Source organism: Branchiostoma lanceolatum, chromosome 3 (assembly GCF_035083965.1).
Source record: "Branchiostoma lanceolatum isolate klBraLanc5 chromosome 3, klBraLanc5.hap2, whole genome shotgun sequence".
Lineage (NCBI taxonomy): Eukaryota > Metazoa > Chordata > Leptocardii > Amphioxiformes > Branchiostomatidae > Branchiostoma > Branchiostoma lanceolatum.
In genome coordinates, this window is record NC_089724.1 from 2,957,170 (window position 1) to 2,980,438 (window position 23,269).

General features: G+C 40.9%; 1 protein-coding gene across 1 annotated transcript in view; it reads left to right on the forward strand.

Moving 5' to 3' along the window:
• Nucleotides 1-1,396: 1,396 nt before the first annotated feature.
• Nucleotides 1,397-23,269, forward strand: part of LOC136429727 (myotubularin-related protein 13-like) — a 60,857-nt gene continuing 38,984 nt past the window's right edge. Inside the window, exons 1-10 of the mRNA XM_066419674.1 lie at nt 1,397-1,568; nt 14,032-14,120; nt 14,530-14,658; nt 15,618-15,767; nt 16,900-17,013; nt 17,982-18,087; nt 18,757-18,889; nt 19,601-19,709; nt 20,368-20,481; nt 22,450-22,527. Coding sequence (XP_066275771.1) covers nt 1,514-1,568; nt 14,032-14,120; nt 14,530-14,658; nt 15,618-15,767; nt 16,900-17,013; nt 17,982-18,087; nt 18,757-18,889; nt 19,601-19,709; nt 20,368-20,481; nt 22,450-22,527 — 1,077 coding nt within the window. The 5' untranslated portion in view covers nt 1,397-1,513. The remainder of the gene's footprint in view (nt 1,569-14,031; nt 14,121-14,529; nt 14,659-15,617; nt 15,768-16,899; nt 17,014-17,981; nt 18,088-18,756; nt 18,890-19,600; nt 19,710-20,367; nt 20,482-22,449; nt 22,528-23,269) is intronic.

Genomic DNA, 23,269 nt, shown 5'->3' on the forward strand with positions numbered 1-23,269 from the left:
TCTTACGGCTTGGGCTTTTGGGCTTTATCATGGGCTGTTTTCATCTGATCGCATGTTCAAGTTCTGTCTTTTGATGATCTGCTGAGTGTATCCGGTTTCTAACAAAGTTTCCCGTTAATGTAGATTAAGCGGACTGCCAGAAACCGGGTACAATCAGAGGTTTACATGCAATCAGAAAGCCTGCTAATGCTAGCGCCACATTTCCAACCAACCGGGGCCCGGCCGGGCTGTTTGCGGGAACGAAAAATAAAAGTGTCTATAAGGAGATGTACACAAATCATGCTCAGGACTATTTTTGTACCTCTTGTGTTTTTCTTCTTCTTTAAAACAAAATTGTGTGTGTTCAATCATACCTTTCGTCCCCGCAAATTGTACCCGGCCGGACGCCGGGTTTGATTAGCCTCCACCAGGCCCTCTTACGGGCGTTTGAATCGTAGAATTTGGCAGAAAAAGGGATAATCAGCCAGCAGCGTCAGTCCACAGTGAAGATCACAGCCTGCAAGTGAAACCCTGGCGTAGTTAGTCTGGTAGAGACTAGGGTTTGATGTGACCCTAGCACTTTGTCAAGGATGGAATGCCCTGGCCTAGATATGATGTTTTACGTAATAAGTTATTCACATTTCTCAAATCAAGTACAGCAGCTCAGATTTCAAGAGACTCGATCGACTGTTTGTTGAATATACATCATTATTGAGTACAGCAACTCCCACAATGCAAAAAGAATGTATAAAAGACTGCTTTATTATCAGAAAAAATACCGAAACTAATGATTAGCCCCACTCCGATTGTTACACTACATCAAAGACTTATGCTAGCTTGTTTTAGTAATTAGCGGGTTCTAAGTTGTATTCTATTCTTCTATTTTGTACTATGTTTTTGATAGTTGTTACCATACATTGTACCGTATAAGGCAATAAAGTTCTTCTTCATATTGAAAGGGAGGCTACTCTCTCTGGCAAACTTTTTTGTGTGTCAAAACCTGACACAGATTCCGACACATGCGTCACGATAATACAGGAAGCCGGACTGCCCTATATTTCCGCTCCAGTGGTGTATACATCCTACATGAACATCCTGTCTGTGAGGACGAGCCTACCCAGGAGACGCAAACCGTCCAGGAAGTCTTACAAGACTATTGGTGACGTCATCATGTACAGGGGCAAGGGGCGACGGTCCACCCCATGCGCAGTACGGGTGCGCAGTGGCCGCCGTACAACCAAGGCTCCAAGGGTGTACTTTAACTTACAGTAAAATTTACTCCAACATATTTGGAGGGAATTTGTTATATAACACACATGATTTAAAAAGAGACGTATAGATTTTTGGTTGGTTTGGAATGATATAGTATCTGAGACAAGCTTATTGCCACAAAAGATCAGTTGTTTTTATCATCAGGCAAATAATTGTACTGACCTCAGTAGTCTCAGCAAGCCAAGATGGCGGCAGTCCGGGGTTTGGAACGGGATGAAGTACAGGAGGATTCGGAGTGATTTCTGGGCGCGTTTGGCAGACTATGGCCCGACTGGCCGACTATTTCATCGTCGTGGGATTCGATCACAATAAAGAACGTAAGTACCGCCGCCTTGCTGTGGCTGTTTCCGTTAAAACGGGCCCAATATTGGGTGTAGTTTTGAGCCGGTTGGAATGACCCAGTGGTCTGCGATCCGCCCTTTCCGTTCTGTCATTTTGGTCATTAAACTTCGGGACTGGAAATATGACTTTCCGGTCGACAGTCCAGCACTTCCGATGCGTTCGATAGCTGTCGATCTGTGTGTTCCAAACGTGAAGGGGTCACACTTAACTTTGTTAGCTTCCCCAGTGTAATGATTATCGTGGCGGTTCCCATATTTTGTAGTTCCCAATCTTGTGTGTGTGTGTCACATAACATGTCATACGTTACACATACACTTGTTTTCCCTCAAACTTCGACTGAACACCACAATACATTATAAAAAAATAACCGTAGACAAAGCATCATCAATGCGTCTAGCCTCTCGCCACTTGATAACGTAGGTAAACATGCTGTTGTTTATGTTTGTGGTGGATTTAGTCCACGGAACAAGCTTGGGTACCAATATTCACCATTTGTCGCTGGGACGATCATGTTCAAAGTGGGTGTGGGGAGGGGGGCGGGTACTACATTCACAAGTTCGTCTTTCCTTCACCGATATGTATTCTTTAATCTGGTAGAAGTAAGAAATATCTTCTCAAACCCTCGAACAAGCTTGTCGATAACGCGTCGGGTTGATTAGAATAACAATGAAGCGGATTTCACGCCTGTTGTGAACCCAGGAGGAGGTTTGGGTCTCTCAAAACACACTTGTGGAACACCATGGGGTCTGGGCACCTGAAAATAGATGTGGTTTTCTCTACACAATTGGTTACTTTTCTGTCTGATAAAACCTGTTATAGACCTTATTATGTCAGTACTGCTACTTTTAATTTTGACTCAGGCAGAATTTTGTAATATTATTCCGTTTTCAGAGTTGATTATTGTTTTCTAGAATAATGTCTCATGGAATTGAGGAATGAAACTTGATTTACTTTATTGGTTTAGCAAAAACAAAACAAATAGTGTAAGGTAGAGTACAATTGTAACAGTCACATGTTTATTCTCCACGAGAGCTTGTACTAAAGTAAACAACCACAAATGACCACTTCAACCTTTTATGTGGTCTTGTGTCATCAGTGCTCAAAGGCTCTTTATTGTAATTTGATCCCGTTGATTAGTATGTTAAGTGCCCAAGATACACTCCTGTTAATCAAACCAGGAAGGTGCAAAAATATTTTTTACCTCTTCTTTGTTTCCTGATCTATATGGCTTGGTCTGCTCCTCTTTTGATAAGACATCTTCATGGAAGTCAACAGTTAATAATCTATTTTCAGAATGGCCATTAGGCCAATTTTTAGTTCATCATGAATAAATGAAGTCTCAGACAAACAAAGATGAAACAAGCAGAATCTGAATCTTATACATTTGCTGAACACCTGTTTTGATACTTGAGTTGGCGAGTATGATCTATCTGCCTATTGAACTTTGATGCCGTAATGTATCTCTAGGGAAAAGGCAAAAAGATGTATGGTGTCTTCCCTTTAAACATGTAAGGTGTGACTGTCAACAAACATTGGACATGCTGCAGGATGTCCTGCCACATGCAAAACTCAGTCACTGATGGGTGGACTAAGATTGAATGAATGAATGAATGAATGAAAATGAATGAGTGAGTGAATGAGTCAATGAATGAATGATTTTTGATGATGTTGATGATTGCTCTTACAACTGAAAGGCCATGGTGTTAAAGAGCAGAAGTATGTAGTGATATGAGAATGTGGTATCTTACTTCATGTATAAAGACCTGGTATGTACAGGTTCAACTTCTGGCTTCTTAAGGCAGCTGTAAATGTACGGACAGGTGGAGATTATATTCCATGGTGTACCAAATTGCATAAGGAATATGGAATAAACATATGGCCTTCTGTTTACAGCATATCCAGATTTGGTAGGGCATCTATCTATGTTTGATTCATTACTACAGCTGCCTAACTGGACTGATGTACAATCTGTTCTTCCATCTCTCCTGAGTTGAGCTTTATGATAGTATTTTACCGTACATATACTATTATAAGTTTGATTCATTACTACAGCTGCCTAACTGGACTGATGTACAATATTATTCTATCTCTTCTGTCATCTTTGGTTGATCTTCATTTTATGTCACTACAATACTGTAAGTCTTGAAATGTTCACAATGGTTTTATTTTTGTAGTGACCTTTCCACTACAGTATCATCATCAAATTTAACAACGCTGCAAATATGCGTTTACTATGTATTACAGAATGGTTTTAAGCAAGAACTTAAAACTTCCCTTCCCCTTTTACTAGCTTTACAGCAAAACTTAGTCCCCACAAAAATAAATGAATGTACACTATAACTGTACATTGCTTGAGTCGTTTGTTTAGTTTTACAGCAAAATTTAGGCCCAAACAAAAAAAACGAATGTACATTATTACAGTACATTGCCTGAGTCATGTGTAGCCTGTGAAGTGAACATCGACCCTCCCTATGCTACATGCCACTACTGACTGCCTTTTCCTGTCCGAATGCTTGACCCATATTCCCAGGACTCACCATGGGGCAGGGGTTGACCCAGGGTGACCGGAACCACGCCCTAACTATAGAACACACACACTGAACTGTACAATGTCATGATGCTGTACAGGGTGAACATACATATAGAGATCTGGAGATCTTCATAGAGTATGATCTTGATGGCTTCCTAATCCTATACTCAAGGTGTGACTGTGAATGTCAATAAACATGGTCCTGATATTTATGTGTACTGGTAGTGTCATACTCGACGCATAGTCATATAATAGACTCATAATGAACTCTGATGGCTAGGCTAACACAAACCAAGGACATCATAATGTACATACTTGCACACAATGTTGTAAATGTTGACAGGATGAAGGTACTGTACATGTGGCCAGGGAGGGGGTGGAAATTATACAGAGTTTGAGCCTTATCAGTGATCAGTATCACACACATAAAAGTTGGACATGTATGATGTAGGCGTCAGGGGAAAAATGGGAAAATGGGAAAATGAAAGGGATGAAGGAATGTGGATGTGGAAAGGGAATGTGATAAAGATGATGATGAGTTAGATGATAAATGCTGGAGGGAGGGGGGCTGCAAGAATTTCTTGATTGCCCCATGAATTTTTAAGATGAGATTATAGACCTAATTTAGCTTCAGACCTAATGGCTTGTAAGTAGGTCAATGTGAGTCTGCATTCCTTCACATGTTTGCACATACTTTATTTAGACAATATAGTTCAGTCTGTTTCTTATCTACTGTACATAATCTTCATGAGTAGTACTACATGTTTAATAAAACAAAAATAAACATCCTTAAAGCCATTGACCTGAAAAAAAATGCCGTTCTGAGATCAAAGTTTTTCCCTGCTCTTCTAGTTCTGTATCTCCCTGAAGCCTTGATCAGGTTTGATATTTGCTTTCTCATTATATCTATGAAAAATGAAGGTTTTGTTTTGTGTATATCAGTGTGTGTTTGTCTGTCTGTCTGTCTGTGTTTCCGGATATTTGTGGTCATCACAACTTATGATTTAGAACCTCTGGATGGATTGTGAATTTGTGATTATAGTTGGTACATGGGTAGGTCATGGAAAAACAAAGGTCAAGGTTGATTTGGGGCCCCTGTTGTGTGACATTGGTACTGCAGCAGAATACCTGTTTTCTTTGTATATTTTGTCCTGGATATGGTCTTTATTTCTTTGTGGCATATAGCTTTTGATGTTAGGAAGAAGTGGTATATATATACAGTATATGTTTGGGCCTCCTGGCAGCTTGCTCTGGAACTGCATGGGGCATTTTTGTTCGAATGTTTCAAGGAAGATTACTGAGCAAGGGAGCAACGGATTTTCATGATATTCAGTATGCAGGTAGCTTAGACAGAGATGCACACAATGACATACAATTTATGCAAATTAGGACTTTGCATAAGTAATGAGGAAAATCTATAATTGCAGCGTTTTCCATATTGATAGGACTTTATTTTATAAAGCATGCCGCGGCCTGTGTGTTGAAGTCTTCCACAGCGGGAGGATCTAATTGGAATGACCTCACGCTGTTTACCACAGGTAACTGCATACCAAAGTGTAGAGTAAGGTGGTGGTTGGTTCCACCTGAGCAGCTCCAACAACATACTTTCACCCCACGAGCTGGGCTCCGGCTGGTGCGTGCTCATTGTACCAGGATTTACTCTCAGATTAGGCCCTGTGTTTCCGGTAGGAATGCGTCCCATGAAAATCATTTAGGTACAGATCCAAAGTAGGAATTCCAATGTACCTGTCATCAACATCATCTGTCGACCTGTTTCAGCCAGGACCAAACAAGTGTTACTGTGTACATGTATTTCACTCCACATAGCCCTGTACCTGCACTGTACCTGAATAGACTTATAAAGTTATATTCAAGTGTACAAAAATGTATATCTTTCTCACTGACTCTGACAGTAAAAAACATGTTGCTCCAAATACATATGTATATCACAAAGATGATATTTGGCACCTGGAAAAAGGCAAATACATAAGATTTTTGATCTGAGTGATTCTAACATCTTGGTAATAAAAAACATATTCCTATAGCTGCTTACCAACTCCTAATGTGATGAAAAATATTTTAAAATTCCTATAGCTGCTTACCAACCCCTAATTCCTTCAGGACCTTCAGGACCTTAGTCGGAAACACAACATAAATTTTCTAGGCCTCAGATAAATCTTCTGGGCGCTCGCCAAACATAACAGCCTCCAACAATGCAGGGACACTCCAATTTACCAAATGCATATCTTGGCAGGACACAGAGGAAGGGTAGGAATCTAATTAGGAAGTGAGGGTATTCAGGATAAGTATGCTGTATAGAAAATTGGACTGGGTGGGTGTGATGTATTATGGTCATGCTGCCTGTGATATTATGAATGTTGTCAAATTAGTCATTTTCTCAAAACTCTGTGTTTAGAGAACCACTGGTGGTTAGAGCTGTATACCTAAACAAATTTCAGGTACAGGTACAGGTACACGGATTAAGGTACAGGTCCGGACCTGAACCTGTACCTAAACTACTTGTTCGGAAAATGCTAGATTTTCAATAAGGACAAAAGCATGTTTGAACTGGTAAAAACATAATATTTGATTGTGCTTTAGGTATTATTTTTATGAAAACACAGATGAAAATTTGACTTCAGCCATGCAAATGTGTTTTCTGTGCTTTAGAGTGGCTTTAGTGCACTGCCACGGTAATTTCATAGTAATTTTATCTGTCAAAGTGGCCATCCCCTGAGTCAAGTCCAGTACTGATACAGCAGGGTCAGGTATTTTTGACCTGTACCTAATTGATTGCACCCGGTACTGTATCGGTACAGTGTACCTGTACACAGCTCTAGTTTTTTCCTGCCACTCCATTTTCCCCTTTAATGGCGGGAAATAAAACCCACACGAACTTTAAGTTTAATGCATTTACAGTATGAACAGGGTCCACATTTTCATTATGCAGTTTCTATGTTGTTTGTGTCATTAGTACTACAAATAGTACAATGTAGTTCAGTTTGTATAGCCTGTAGATAGATTACAACTGACAAAAATGTTAATACAATTTAGAGCTGTGTACTTTTCTATGCTTTAAAATGAAAATAATATACTAAACAGAATAGACCTTACTACATTGTTGAAGGCAGGGTCCAGGCATGTGGCCAATATTATGCTTGGCAACGACTCCAACATGGGCCAAATTAGTATGTGTAAATCAACATGTAATTGCTAACATACATGTTGTGTAAAGTACAAACGGAATATTCGGATTCACCTGTCTACATCATACTTCTAGCAGCCCCCCCACTTGCAGTTGAACAGCGATAGTTTTTGTAAACACAGTGTCACACAGTGGGAAGATATAGTCTCTATACCAGACTAACTACGCCGGCTATAGGGAGCTTATTTGCTAGCCGAGGGTTTCATTTGCGGGCGAAATGTGATCTTCACTGTGGCCTGACTCTACTGGCTAATTAGTCCTTTTTCTGCTGAATTCTACCATCCATACGCCCGTAGGAGGGCCTGGTGGAGGCTAGCAAAGATATAGCTTGCTTGACGAGTTCACAGAAACGAAAGCATGTTTGGAAGCAGTTACTGTATGTATTTTATTAGTGTCCTTTCCATCACTACATAATTTTTAGAGCCCGGCTGATGTTTACATGTATGTTACTGAGTCACGGTCCAATATGACAAAGAAAATTGTCAGGTGAAAAATATGCTCTTTTAACAATTTTGAAATTTGCCGACCTTCTGGAAATCAACATATTCAGCCAAAGGTCGCTGACAGTGTGATGGTGTACACAGACTACTGTAGTTGCCCCTATGTTTGCGTGGATTTAATTTTGTAGTAAAGAGAAAAAAATATGGAGTTTTCAACAGTACCGTTTTAAGTCACAACAGTGCTATAGTCACACACTGTACAGTAATTGAAATAAACATTTTCACAGCAATTCTAAGAGTGTGATGAAGCGTCACCACAAAATCCGTGAACACCACTGCGAAAATTCCAAGAATTACAGTACCTTTGTATCTGCGTTTCACATTTGCTGCGAAGTCTTGATGCATGTTTGCAACATTATGTAGAAAAGCTTCAGTGAAAACTGGGTCAGGTAACATGGAATGATTCGGACAGATAGAGGTCATGGTCAGCTGCTCTGTTGTGCAAGTTTTCTTTGGGCTAAAAGGTCAGTAATAGTGTGTTTATTAACTTATTAACTGAGCCTTATATTTATCACATAATCACATGATATTGACTGGCAGTAGCTGGTTTGGGTTTCTAAATATCATGGGTAGGCTCTCAATGGAAAATGAACTTGCGATGGGAGGAGGACACAGTAATGATAATTTTTTAGAATGAAAATTAGTGGTCATTCATCTATAGCGTTGGATACTGTTAGTACCTGTCAAATGAAAAGGTTTTGCGGTACATGTACATTGTACATGTAGGTAACTTCTTGTGGTAGTAGACAAATTTATGTAGTATCCAGTAACTACAACATTTTCTTGTTCGTCACAGCACAAGGGCTGAACATCAGTAGTAGGTGTTTTGGATTTTTAAATGTCACGGGTAGGCTTGGCAGTCATAGGGCACTGTACTGTTACCTGTTTGATGAAAAGGTTTTGCTACACACCTACAGACAGTCAACTTCTCTCTAAAACATTTGGTTGTTCGTCAAGCCACAAGGGCCCAACATCAGTAGTAGGTGTTTTGGATTTTTAAATGTCACGGGTAGGCTTGGCAATCATAGGGCACTGTACTGTTACCTGTTTGATGAAAAGGTTTTGCTACACACCTACAGACAGTCAACTTCTCTCTGAAACATTTGGTTGTTCGTCAAGCCACAAGGCCCAACATCAGTACTGTAGTAGGTGTTCTGGATTTTTAAATGTTGTGGGTAGGTTTGGCCAACATAGGGCACTGTACTGTTTTCTTACAATCAACTCCTCTCTAAAACATTTGGTTGTTTGTCACAACACCAGGGTTCAACCTCAGTCAGTACTTGGCTTTAGGGCAAACACTGCAAATTACGGAAATGCCCTACCTGTGTAGCATTTGACTTGATAGACAACAATAGGTTGTACTTGACTCATCTCTCTGTCTTGAATCATGTTCAAAGGTGCAGATAATTACGTTTGATTGTGTAACTTCAATGTAGGCTATAGCAACATGCCTCACCTGTCTAGTTAGGAGCAGAATTCTGAAAAGGAAGTTGTTTTTTTACTTTGACCCGCTGTTGTGCTACTCTCGAAGCAAAGCATGGGTTTCGGCTGGTTTTTGACATTTTTAGGGGTTTTGTTGGGCTTTCTGCTTCGTCATTTTTTTTGTCTAGCCAACCCAACCCGACCCTAAGCCCGACAAAAACGCCTAAATATGTAAAAAAAACAGCCGAAACCCATGCTCTGTTCTGGTCTGTTGTGCAGCCTGGTCATCGAACCGAAATACTGACTTCACCTTGAAAAATCGCAATTCGGAACTTATACAGACTTGATAATGATAACAACAACCTTTATTGACACAACAAAAGTACAGCGACTTCAAATTTCGTAAGGTCTTCTACAGCTATAAAAAAGTATAAATGCAAACAAACAAGTGGATAAAAAGAGATTAACCTACGTACAATATTACACGTCAAGTATTTAAATGATTCAGCATGTTGAGTTTAACGTTTCATTTACACTAGGACAAATGTAGTTCCGATACGCAAAATCGTGAACCTGAGACTGAGGGATACCAACAACCAGGTTCCTCAGGTATCAAGCAGGAGTCTGTGACACTGAAAGACTCTTGAAAGTGTGTCCGGGCGATGCGTGGTGTGAATTTGTTAACTCACAGGAACAGGTGCATGAACCTCAGTCGCTGCAAAGTTTGCTGTTTGTTGGGAAGCAGGCAGCTGTGGATGCATTGATCCTTACCCGGAACTGATGACATATATCACACCATCGTTTTTAATCACCTGCCTCTTTTTTTCAAATAAACTGGTTTCCTATTCATACAATGTAGACTCACCTTGTTTGCATATATGCTCTCAAAACTGACTGAGAAGACCACTCAGCGGACAGATAAAATCTGGTCTATGTGGACAGGTGGTCACTATTGTGTCAATGGGAAAAATTATGTAAAGGACCACCAAAAAATGACCATTTTGGTTGTTCGACTTTGTTAACAGATGTATTTGTTTGACAATAAGACAGACCAAAAATCTTCTGGAGTTATGTATGATTATTTTATATACTCTTTTTAAATAATCTCCAAGCAGATGTGAGGATCCGACTCATCCTCATTCATTTGTTTACCCCTGTTTTGGCAACATTTAGTTCTTTTTGCTCATATTTTTGAATAACTCGCTTTGTCCTCTAGATGAGCTGAAGATTACTTTGGTTTTTACCATGTTTTGGTGCATTTTCCTCTGCTGTAGTTATCAGAGTTCTCAACCCAGAACCTCGTAAATGTCACAACCAGGAGAAACATTTCAAACACCAGGCGGCCATCTTGTTGTGCTCTTGGACGTTTCAAGGTCACGCGTGTCATGGCCGGGCTAAGATGGTGTCCTGAGGGAACCTGAGGTCACAGCCCTCCAGGGCAGATGGGGATGCCATGGACAAACATGTACAGGGAGAAACTAGGGGTCGGCGGGGTCAGATGGTTTTGGGACCGTCCACTTTTCATTTGGGACAAGAGTCAAATAGTTGTTAAATAGCAGTGGACAAAAACTAGGCATTCTCCATCTTTCATTATTGTTGGTGCCAAAAATAGCATAGTCCAAATGTTACCTATGCTAGCTGAATGCAGGGTCAGTTTTTACTTTAAAGACACAGTCATATTTTAATTGTAGAATCAAGGGTCACACAAGTACCATTTTAATCTCGCAACGATTGTTGAGGTCGTCTAGTGGAAAAGGGGGCTTGAGCCATCTGTATCATGTGGCAATGTTATCAACATAACATGTCAAACGTTTATACTGAAACTATGACTTTTTCATTACAATTGCAGTTTGGTCAGGTATTACTAATGTCGAAGGGTTACAACAGTAACTCACCCCATTATAAGCTATCTAGTTTTCCCATCTGTGGTGTATCATGTGGCAATGTTATCAACATACGTTTGTAACAGTCAAACATTTAATTTTTATACTGAAAGAAACTGTTACCTTTTCAGTACAATGTATGGTCAGGTATTACTAATGTCCAAGGGTTACAACTTAGTACCTCTCCCCAGTTAGCTATCTAGTTTTCCCATCTGTGGTGTATCACCACTGGCATATTGATTATCAAGATGATAATCAAACATTTAATTTTTATACTGAAAGAAACTGTTACTTTTCAGTACAATGTTTGGACAGGTAGTACAACAGTACCTCTCCCTATCTGGTGTTCCCATCTGTAGTGTATCATGTGGCAATGTTATCAACATAACAGTCAACACATCCAGGACATCTGTCTTACCTCTCAAGTCCACACAGGCCAGGGTGTCACACATACATCATTTACATGTACATGGGGATGGGGTTGGGGATGGCAAAGGAGTCAGGAATGTTTTCTGGTGCGTTTGGAACAGTGTTGTTTGGAATCTGGGGAAAACGTTTCAAGTTACATGTACATGGGGATGGCAAAGGAGTCAGGAATGTTTTCTGGTGCGTTTGGAACAGTGTTGTTCGGAATCTGGGGAAAACGTTTCAAGTTACATGTACATGGGGATGGCAAAGGAGTCAGGAATGTTTTCTGGTGCGTTTGGAACAGTGTTGTTCGGAATCTGGGGAAAACGTTTCAAGTTACATGTACACGCGGGGATGGCAAAGGAGTCAGGAATGTTTTCTGGTGCGTTTGGAACAGTGTTGTTCGGAATCTGGGGAAAACGTTTCAAGTTACATGTACATGGGGATGGCAAAGGAGTCAGGAATGTTTTCTGGTGCGTTTGGAACAGTGTTGTTCGGAATCTGGGGAAAACGTTTCAAGTACTATATGTTGTATGCAAGTTATTGGATTTTTAGAAAAACAAACGTTACACAACTAGATTGAAGATCAATATGAAATCTGGTTGTTCTTAAGTGAAAATTTGCACCTAAATGTTCTGTATAGGTAGTTTTAATAAGTGTATACACAGACAGTTTCCCTTCCACCTTCCAGCTTTCATCTTAAAAGTTTACATGATTTTTACTTATTAGTTGGAGCTTCTGCGTTCCAAGCACGTTAAAGAACCCACCACACTTATCAATAAGAGAAGGGGTCTTTCCCGGTGTGAGTGGTTCAAACCTCAAATTCCGGTCTTGTGCAATTTGTATACCCGTCCGGTACTTGCTGTACAAAACTGGCATGTTAGACCTAAAGCGCTAGTAAAAGCTTCTGTTTACCAATTAAGCAAAACAAACAAGACTTCAAAATACCCATCATCAAGGAAATACTGTGATTCACTTTATCTTCACAGTAGCAAAATTTCATGGTGTAAGGAAAATAGACATTTCATTGAACTTCAACTTCACGATGGCACACAGTGATATTCCAGAATGGATGTGTGAAGGAATCATAAATGATTACAACAGGTTTTTCACGGTGATGATAAGTTCACATTACAGAGGTGACCATGAAAACAGTGAACATAAAGTTACAGTGAGAGAAACATATGGCCTTCAGTCATTGCAGCAATCCTAAGGCCACACCAATTTAATTTCTTTTTTTTAAATTTTAGCACAAAAAAAAATCATGAAAACAGAAGGCTGGGGTGAAAACTTGCACCTGACCCTGTTCACACCCTGAAACTGTGTGCCCCAAAGTACAGACTTTCCTCTGAGATTCTGTTTTCATGTTGATTTTGGAATTTAGCATTTTTCCAAAATATCTGTTAACCAAGAAATTAAATTAGCAAGGCCTAAGGTTTGTTTGTGTGCCCCCTCTACAACAGTACATTTAAGGTCTGCCAAAGTCTTGAAATCCAGAATCACCACCGCCTCTTTTGGGCCTGGAAATTCCAGGAATCTCTGCTGGGTTGGAATGAGTCCAGCTTCTCTGCCCTTTATACTATGGAGGGGGATTCTTAGAGCTGGAAAAAGTGCAGATTGGATACGAGCTGTTCCATTTCAGTAGGGGGGATATCACTGATTCAGTATCAAATGTAACTCCCAGGACTACCTGAAACGTGTAGGTGACTTAACTAAACAATTAAAGTACACGCCAGTAAAGCATCCAATCTAATGTAAAAGTGGACAAGAAGAAAGTGTCAATATCTCAGGAATCAAAACTTCAGACAAAGAAAATTTACCCTCAATGATAAAACTTACCTTCAATCAATGTTTAAACCCTTGTTTTGGGTGCATCTGTCTGTGTGTGCATCTGTCTGTTGGTGTTTCCAGACATTTGTTGTCAGCATAATTTAAGAATAGTCTGGATGGATTGTGATGGTATTCGGTATGTTGGTAGGTCTTGGGAAGACAAAGGTCAAGGTTTATTATGGGCCTCCCGGCAGCTTTCCTTGATACTGCAGCAGAACTCTCATTACTTGGACTTTGTCAATAAGAAATGTGTACTCCTAAGAGAAATGTGTCTACCTGAAGAGTCAGCATGATAAAACCCTAGTCCTGCTACACCCAGCAATTGCCGGCTTGTACATTATTGTTCTGTATGCGAGCCCAGACAATTGCTGGGTTGGGAAAATTTCTACAATGCGCTAGTTGCACCCCCGCGGTTGTTTTACGTCGTGGTAACTAAAATTGAGCAATATCAAACGAGTACCCTTTCTTTCAAATTTTTCTGCGCACTTCAGCAGTGGGGCCTGTGGGCCGTGTGGGGGTATATTTTTGCTCTGGAACTCCAGCAGGACAAGGGTTTAATAAGTTTCCATACAACAATCTTTCCAGGCATGTACATGTATGTCATGTGCCAACATTTTTTTAAAACAAGATGATAATGAAGTTGTTTTTTCTCTGTTGCAGGAGGTATTGGCACAGGACGGGGAAAAATACTACAACGGTTTCCACTTACCGACTGGGAGGATGTGACGTTTCATCAGGGCATAGAACTGGTGGGTGACTAGTTCTCCTTTATCTTATTGTAATGAGTTTCATCCCAGGATTTGACATTTCAGATGGTAACATAAAGCTGGCAGCCCCTTGTATGAGGGAGCTCTAGGCATAAGCCTCAAGTGTCAAACCTATGCACGTAAAAGGAGCCTGACACACGTACAAAAAAAACGTAAGATTGTGCTGCCAGAAAGGACCACAGTCCTATGGACGGGACGTTAAGCCGTGGTCCACTGTTCATTGTACTTGTCAAAAGACCTAGGGGAATTTCCCCGGAACCTGTAAATACTGTACATACATGTAGCATCTGTCTTCTCTGTCACGACCCGTGGAAGATTAGCTCTTCAGTGAACTGAACTGGTTCAAGATGACTATCACATTTTTAAACCTTTTTTTCACTCCCCCCCTTAGTTCTGCCAGCCGGGGGGATGGAACCTGTCCATGCAGCGACGCCCGCCCGCGTTCTTCGTGGCGACGCTGACGGACATGGACGCAGAGAGGCACTACTGCGCCTGTCTCAGCTTCATGGAACCGGTCGAGGTAGGACAAGTCATTTCCTAAATGTTCACAACCAAAGGTTTTATATTCCACACATAATACTGTACATACAGTACAATGTCACAAAGCAGGACCCAACTACAGCACCTCCCTCAGCCTCATTGGGCGGTCGAGGTAGGAAGAAAACTTGTTACAAAGATATCATGGAAATCCATCGTTCCTTTGCTGAGTTATTCTCCTTAGAAGAATTTCAAGATAACACCCCTGCAGTTCCAGAGCAAGCTGCTAGGGGGCCCAAACCCACACCACGTCTTTATTACACCACAAGCTATCTGTCATCAAAAAATCAAGACCATAGCATGTCCAGGTCAAGAGATACAAAAATGGAATATCTGCTGCAGTACCAAGGTCACATACCAGGGGGCCCAAAATCGACCTTGACCTTCGGCTTCACAACACCTGCCCACATACCAAATATCATCGTAATCCATCAAGAGGTTCTTGAGTTATGCTGACTCGAGTGGTGCGGAAACACAAACAAACAGACAGACAGACAAACAGACACACAGACACACACAAAACTATATCTCCATTTTTCATGGAGATAACAATACAACAATGTTACAAAGCAGGACCGTAGAACAGATGAAACAGGAGAAAACTTAGGCTTGAGTAACAAAGTACACAACCCTAGAGGATTATACATGTAGCACCTAGATGTTGATTTGGTGCTCCAATTTTGGGTGCAAAAATGTGCATATGCACCCAGTATTTTGAGTCTTAAAAATCAAAATCGTAAAGTCTTACGTGGAAAATTGTTTCGCTAATTTGCTTAAAGTCTTGGAAGCACCCTATAGATTCTATGCTTTAACAGCTAGACAAATAATTGATTAAGATTTAAGACAATTAGGACATAAGATTGATATTTTCCCAACTACTGTTGCCAAATGATGGCTTGTCTGCCATTGACATTATTCAACACTGTATCCATGCCCCCCTAGGTCCAGCCAAACCAGCCTGATGACCAGGAGAGTGAGGAGGAAGAGGAGGAGGAGGGGGTGGAGAATGGGGAGGGGCCCAAACAGACACTCATGTTCGCCCCCAAGTCACTGGTGCTCGTGTCCAGACTACAGCATTTTGAAACTTTTAGGGTGAGTAGCAGGGCTTTTTCTGAAGAGGGAAATAGGGCCATTGCGCCCCCATGCCCTGACCATGCATCCCCTTACCCTGGGGAGCAGATTCTCTGACAAGCATCAAATTCTGATTGACCAGGGATGCTACCAGGTTACAGCCTTCAACGGGGACCTGTTTGACAGTTATTTTGCTCCTCGGGGCCAGCCGTAAAAAAACTCAACTTTCAAATTCTCTAAAACTTCACACCGGGGAAGGGGAAAGCCCCCCTTCCATACCATCCCTCCGGTTGGTTGCTAAGCTCCCTTGCAGTGCTCCCCGTTGCAATTTTTCCTGGAAAAAAATGACATGGTCTAAGCCAAAAAAACACACATGGTTTTATGGGTGACAGCTTCTTGTAACCTGAAATCCATTGAAAGAAATCGATGGCAAAGAAAGGAGGTAAATTTGTTTTTGATCGCCAGTTTCATGAAGTGTGTATGAGGGGTTTCATGGCAATTAGCACTATTTTTTAAACTTTGCCATCGTTTTACCAAGGGCTCACAGTGACCCAGTCTTTTGGTCACTTGTTTCTGGAATGCATGCTTCGCCAATTAGAGGACTGTCTGCTCATATGTCAAAGAAACAACCCTCTGAAAACGTTCTTGTATATATGTACAAAGCAATGGGAAACCTACAAACTGCAAAGAAACTCAGAGAGCTACGGCAGCTTGCAGGAAAAAAAGACACTGTGGAAAGAAATGAAGAAAGACTGAATGCAGCCAGAGGTTGTTTCCTCAACTACCTGAGCTGCAGAACACAGTGGATCATCATCATCATCATACATTCAAACCTGTCTATAGTGGTCACTCAAGGGACTGGCCAAAACTGGCCGCTATGGGCATGTACAGTCAAACCTGTCTATAGCGGTCACTCAAGGGACTGGCGAAAACTGGCTGCTATGGGCATGTGGCCGCTATAGCCTAATTCTTAATGCTTATGTCAATGGGAAAAATCCAAGGGACCGACAAAAAGTGACCACTATGGGCAGGTGGCCGCTATGCAAAGGTGACCGCTAGTACAGGTTTGACTGTACATGTAGAATGTAGTCCAACATTCACACTGACAGTGTCATAAGTTATAAGTTATAGCTCTGTTTGTTTCCCCCTGCAGCATTGTTTAGGTATCCTGTACACAGTGTACATAGAGAACCAGTCTGTGCAGATAGAGACTCTGGTGGGCAACATCCTGGGCAGTGTGCACGTACCGCCACCGGGAGGGCCACAGGTAAACACAAACATATAAATAAGTAAATAGCAAACAGGTGAAAACACAAACATGTCAACAAGTAAATAACAAAGGTAAAAACACAAGCAACAAACCATACACTCCAGAAATATAGCAGTGTGCACGTACCACCACCGGCTGGGCCACAGGTAAATACAAACATATAGATAAGTAAATAGCAAACAGGTAAATACAAACATGTCAACAAATAAATGAGACATGTAGACATGCTACAGAAATGTAGTATTCTGGGCAGTGTGCACGTACCGCCACCGGGAGGGCCATAGGTAAAAACAAACATATCAACAAACAAATGACAAAATGCACATGACATTGAAATGGTTGATCCAAAGCATTTTCAAAGTGTGAAAAATTGTATATTTTCCTTCACGTAATGTTCTAAGTTTAGAAGATTTTTCAGAAATAAAGCAGGCCATATTTCCAGGTGGCATTTTGTCATGCCATTTACATTTGATATATTGCAACTGTATTATATATACAAACCTTAAGTTTAGTAAGCAATAAAGGAAGTTATACACTTATTAAGTTATGGTTTTGTAATAGAAATAGAACAAATTTCTATGAACAACTAGATTTGTGGACTGGTGATTATTGTTATTATGTAGATACTAGTATTTGTTAAAAGTTATAAAAAAGTTAAAGTAGTACTCCCCGCACTGAAGGTGCATAAGGCGGCGCCCATCTCCATTTCTGGGCCACACAACTTTGTGCAAGTCACTACAGCAGGGGGCTAGTCCACTGGAAGTGAAGTGTATTTAACTTCCATACCCTTTGCCAAATGCTGAGTGCTAAGCAGAGAAAGCAGTATGTACCATTTTTTTAGTCTTTGGTATGACTCGGCCGGGGTTCGAACTCACGACCTACCGCATGCAAGGCGAACACTCTACCCACTAGGCCATTGCACCGGTTATAAAAGTAATAAAACACCTGTCTTTTTCCGTCTGCAGGTGAGATTTTCCATAGGAGCCGGTGACAGACAGGCCCTCCAGCCTCCGCTGTCCGACAGTCTGCCTGTCACAGGAACAACTGTGGCCATGCTCTTCAGACAACTAGGTGAGCACAGAATGAAACATTTTCAGATACCCGCAACAGTTTCATCAGATCGTTGAATGACTGAAGAACAATTTAAAAGTGAAGCGGTCAGAATTGCCCTGAAGAAGATAACAGGCGGTCATTGAACTTCGGCTCTTGAAAATTATGTTCCTGTGAAAAGATAACTTTGTTATTCACTTACAGATATCCTTTCCATTTGAAATGTATACAGATTGAAATATGGCAAGGTTCCTGTTAACCGTTAGAAAATTAACCTGAAACTTTGTTTTGCTTTTATGAGAAATTTCCAAGATATTACCGTTTAGTAAATTTGTCTTTTTCAAGGCATCTACAATAAATCATGCCAATAACAAATAGATATTGCACACACACACACTTGCTAGACAGTTAATCCGCTGTTGTTCCCTGTCTCATGAGGGTTAGACACGCTTGTACATTGATGTTGTGGCATACCATCAGGTGCCTCTGTCCTGCGGGTTAATACTGTGTAGGTTGAGAAGGTTGAAAAGTCTTCCCTATTGTTAATCAAGCTGGTGTGTTACCCCAAAGGACGGTTAAACCAGCTATGTAGATACAGATACAGAAGCTGGTGTGTTGCACCAAAGATCTAGAGTGGATATACCAGATAGATACACTTACAGAATTAACGGGTAATAATGTTTTCCCCAGGTATCTACAACGTGATCTGCTTGTTCTGTGCGGCGCTGACGGACCACAAGATCCTGTTCCACTCGACGTCGTACTCACGCATGTCGGACGCCTGCCAGGCCCTCTGTGCTCTCATGTTCCCTATTAAGTACAGGTAAGGGATGGTCAGAGATTCCAGTTGTTTTTCTTCTCTGACCTGGGAGGTTGATCCCATGCAAAAGCAGTCTGTCAGAAACTTTTGTGGGCACCCTTATCTTCATGTGAGGGTAAAGTCTTTTTATTTTGGCTCTAACAATTACAGGGGCCCGTGCATGCTTTCCTAGCTGCTCTTTTTTCCCTCATTGTAGTAGACTGACCTGTATCAAAAAGCTCAGTTCCATTTCATGCAGGTCTGTGAGTCCCTCTCCCAAGTAGGGTAGTTATAAAGATGAGAAAGTTTATTTGTTTTGTCATGTAAATTCCATCATACAGGTGGAGACTCTCAAGACAATTATGGTTTAATTTGAAAAAAAAACAACAGATAACAAAGCAACACAAAAAGTAAGATGTATTGATAATGTTGTTGATGATAGATTGCATGATAATGATGTATATTTTAAAAGTGTATATTTGTATGTGGAAGTACGTGACAAAGAACGTTTTCTATTGTTTTAACTTAACGAGTGCTGGGGACCTGGACATGTTTTAATTTGTGGTGGTGTATTTGTGAAACAAGCGGCAATTCAGCCTTTGGCTGCCAGAGTTTTGTTTGTCAATAAAAACCATGTGATTGATTGTGATTGTGATAACACTAAGTCTTGCAGTAAGTAATGCTCACTTGCAGTAAGTAATGCTCACTTTTATGTGTATTCCCCCCCCCCCCCAGCTACGTGTACATTCCCGTACTACCAGCCTTCCTGAAAGAGGTACTCTCCACACCAACCCCCTTCATCATCGGCGTTCACGCCTCACTCAAGAACGAGATGGCAGAGCTGGTAGGTCCAGCCTCTTCTGCTGGTTGCCTGCTTTTCTGGCTAGATGCAAATTGATCTGTATCTGTATCTGTATCTATATAGTGTGATAATCCACATTCAAACTTCAGATTGTGTGCCTTGGAAAAAGTCTCTGTGAACGAAGAACATTGTGTAGAATATGCCAAAAGACAGTTACTCAAGCAACTGGAAATTTAGAAACAGACGTTTCAGACAGCATCCGCTACCTTTCGTCAGTGACCAAAGGAAATAATTTCATTTGCATATTGTCTAGAAAAATTTGATTTAGTACAGTCAAACCTGTACAAGTGACAACCATTGCATAACTATTGTGTCTACTTTTTGGTGGTCCCTTAGATTGACTAAGTAAGGCCTATTAAGTAATACTAAGTTAGATCGACAAGTATGGCCAGCTTATCTATGGTGACCACCTGTCAATAGTGATCACTTTTGCCTGTGATCACTATGCCTAAGTTTGACTGTAGAATAATTATTGAGTTCAAAACAAAATCATCAACCACAAATGTTGAATGATCTTATTATCATCTGTTGAATGATAATACTTGTACATTGTATGTAGAAATTGTCTATGCCGACAGAGGCTGATACATCCTCTAGCAAAAGAACTTTTCTTCACATTCTGTTTGTTGTTTATCACTAGCTGGATGTGATCATAGCAGACCTGGACGGTGGCTGCCTGACCGTACCAGACTGTATCAGTCTCTCCCTGCTACCAGAGCCTCTCCTGTCCAGAACAAAGCTCGCCCTGTCTATGGTAAGTTATCAGTCTCTCCCTGTCTATGGTTATCAGTCTCTCCCTGTCTATGGTAAGTTATCAGTCTCTCCCTGTCTATGGTAAGTTATCAGTCTCTCCCTGCCTATGGTAAGTTATCATCTCTCCCTGCTACCAGAGCCTCTCCTGTCCAGAACAAAGCTCGCCCTGTCTATGGTAAGTTATCAGTCTCTCCCTGTCTATGGTAAGTTATCAGTCTCTCCCTGCTACCAGAGCCTCTCCTGTCCAGAACAAAGCTCGCCCTGTCTATGGTAAGTTATCAGTCTCTCCCTGTCTATGGTAAGTTATCAGTCTCTCCCTGCCTATGGTAAGTTATCAGTCTCTCCCTGTCTATGGTAAGTTATCAGTCTCTCCCTGTCTATGGTAAGTTATCAGTCTCTCCCTGTCTATGGTAAGTTATCAGTCTCTCCTTGCCTATGGTAAGTTATCAGTCTCTCCTTGCCTATGGTAAGTTATCATCTCTCCCTGCTACCAGAGCCTCTCCTGTCCAGAACAAAGCTCGCCCTGTCTATGGTAAGTTATCAGTCTCTCCCTGCCTATGGTAAGTTATCAGTCTGTCCCTGTCTATGGTAAGTTATCAGTCTCTCCCTGTCTATGGTAAGTTATCAGTCTCTCCTTGCCTATGGTAAGTTATCATCTCTCCCTGCTACCAGAGCCTCTCCTGTCCAGAACAAAGCTCGCCCTGTCTATGGTAATTACTTTAAATTTGGTATAACTTTTATTGCAGTGATACAGTGTCACATGCAACTTCTGAATGCCTCTTTTGACCCGACACAAGAGCTCAATAACCCTTTTGAAAAGCTGTACAAGCAAATCGTGATATCTAGTAATTAATCATATATAGTTATTATGTTTAGCCATACCTAGTATGGCTCAACATATTGTTTTTGTTCACGTTCTTCTTCTTCTTCTTCTTCTTCTCCTGCCATATCTTCAAATGGAATCTACTCCGTCATTTTTGGGCCAAACGACCTGAAATTTGGCATGTAGGTAAAGATTGCAAATACCCTCAGACCCTTTTTTAATTGTTTTGAAACAGGCCTAAAAATCATTTTTATGGAGGTTTTTTGGGGCATTTTTAGACAATTTTTATATTTTGGGCTCCTGTGCCCTGGTATTGCAAGCAAGTGACCTGAAATTCGGTACAAGGGTGCCTTGAACATGTCCCTACAGGACTTCAATCACATTTCTGGTGTACATCACTTCAAAATGCTTCATTTTGGGGACTTTTGGGCCCATTTTCAGACCAAAAACAGGCCAAAAGTGGTATCCCCGTTCCATGTTCTATTTGCTGCTGGCCAAGGAATCCATGTTCTATCTAAGGATTCCCGAGTTCCATTTGCTACTGGCCAAAGAACACTGTTCTATTTAGGTCATCTGAGGTCATATTGCAGGAACACACGCAAGCCTTTGCAGTAAGAAGCTCTTGGGATCTCGCAGAACTTGTAGAGAGAATTTTTTGCACGGGTGATTTTGGAACAGTCAATTTATGCATCGGGAGGGAGATTGGCGAAGTATGATGCTCTCGCAAATGTTGCCTTTCTATACATGCAGTTAATATTTCGATTTGCCCAAGTATTATTTTGGGACAGCCCACTTCTTGCATGGAGAGGAGTATGGCTAAACATGCTGTATTTGCTCAGGGGCAAATGACGGCCTTTCTAGTTAAGCACTGTTTCCCTCTCAAAGGTGTGTTATGATGAACTGTAGAGTGAGTTTCTGGTCACCATGTTCACTTTGTTTTCACATGCAATCAACTCTTAATCTAGTTACCTAGCGAGATAAGGGTTATTGATATGTATATACACATGTTGTTGAATATTACAAAAAATGTTGTTCATAAAATTTCTAACATATCCAAGAACGAAGGAAATAGATTTTGTGTAGCCTTGAAAGATGAATGATAAACCTAATGATTGTTGTGCTTTTATTTTTTCTGTTCCTCTCCAGGTGCTCCATCCTGACCTGCATGTGTCTGACCACGCATTCCCACCCGAGTCTACAGCACCCTCCCCCCTACCCATGCTGGTGAGTGGTACGGTCCAGGCTTGGGTCTTATACTGTTGATGATGAATGGTTTATTCAGAACACAGTATTTACAAACAGACAACAGACTCGCATGCAACCTGAATTGCGCTGTGGAACATAAAGTCATCATTAAAGCACTACAACTTGCTGTTTAAAAAACTGCCTTTTTTTTAACATTGTTCGCTATACATTCATCATCATCAGTTCCTTTGCATCCTGCCGGACGATCAGTTCAGCGTCGGTGGGCTCGTCTGTGGGCAACGAGACCAGCTTTACTCTTACAGTGTTTGCCACAAACAGCGCAGATGAAAGCTGTTGCTATACATTATTGCTAGAGTAATGCCCACACAGTTGATTTTACAGATTACCCAAATTTGATCTTGAAGTGTAGAATGATGATTCTTCATCGAGTTCTTTTTCAAATTGATTATTTTTCTGAAATTTCTGTGACCAATTTGGACATAGTCTCTCTTTAAGTTTTGTGCTACAGCGTAAAAGGATATTTCTACGTCTGAAAATATTTTCCATTGATTATTTTTCAATGTTTCTATCGTGACAAATATGGACAGTCTCTCATTTTTATGTTTTGTGCGAGAGTGAAAAATAATTTTGTGACGCTGACATATTTTTCCACATGATGGTTTCTTGCCTTTTTTTATGACAAGTTTGACATAGCCTCTCAGTTTTAAAGGTTTTGTAGGGATGCATCAATTTGTAGTAACTTGTCATTCATGGTTCAGAT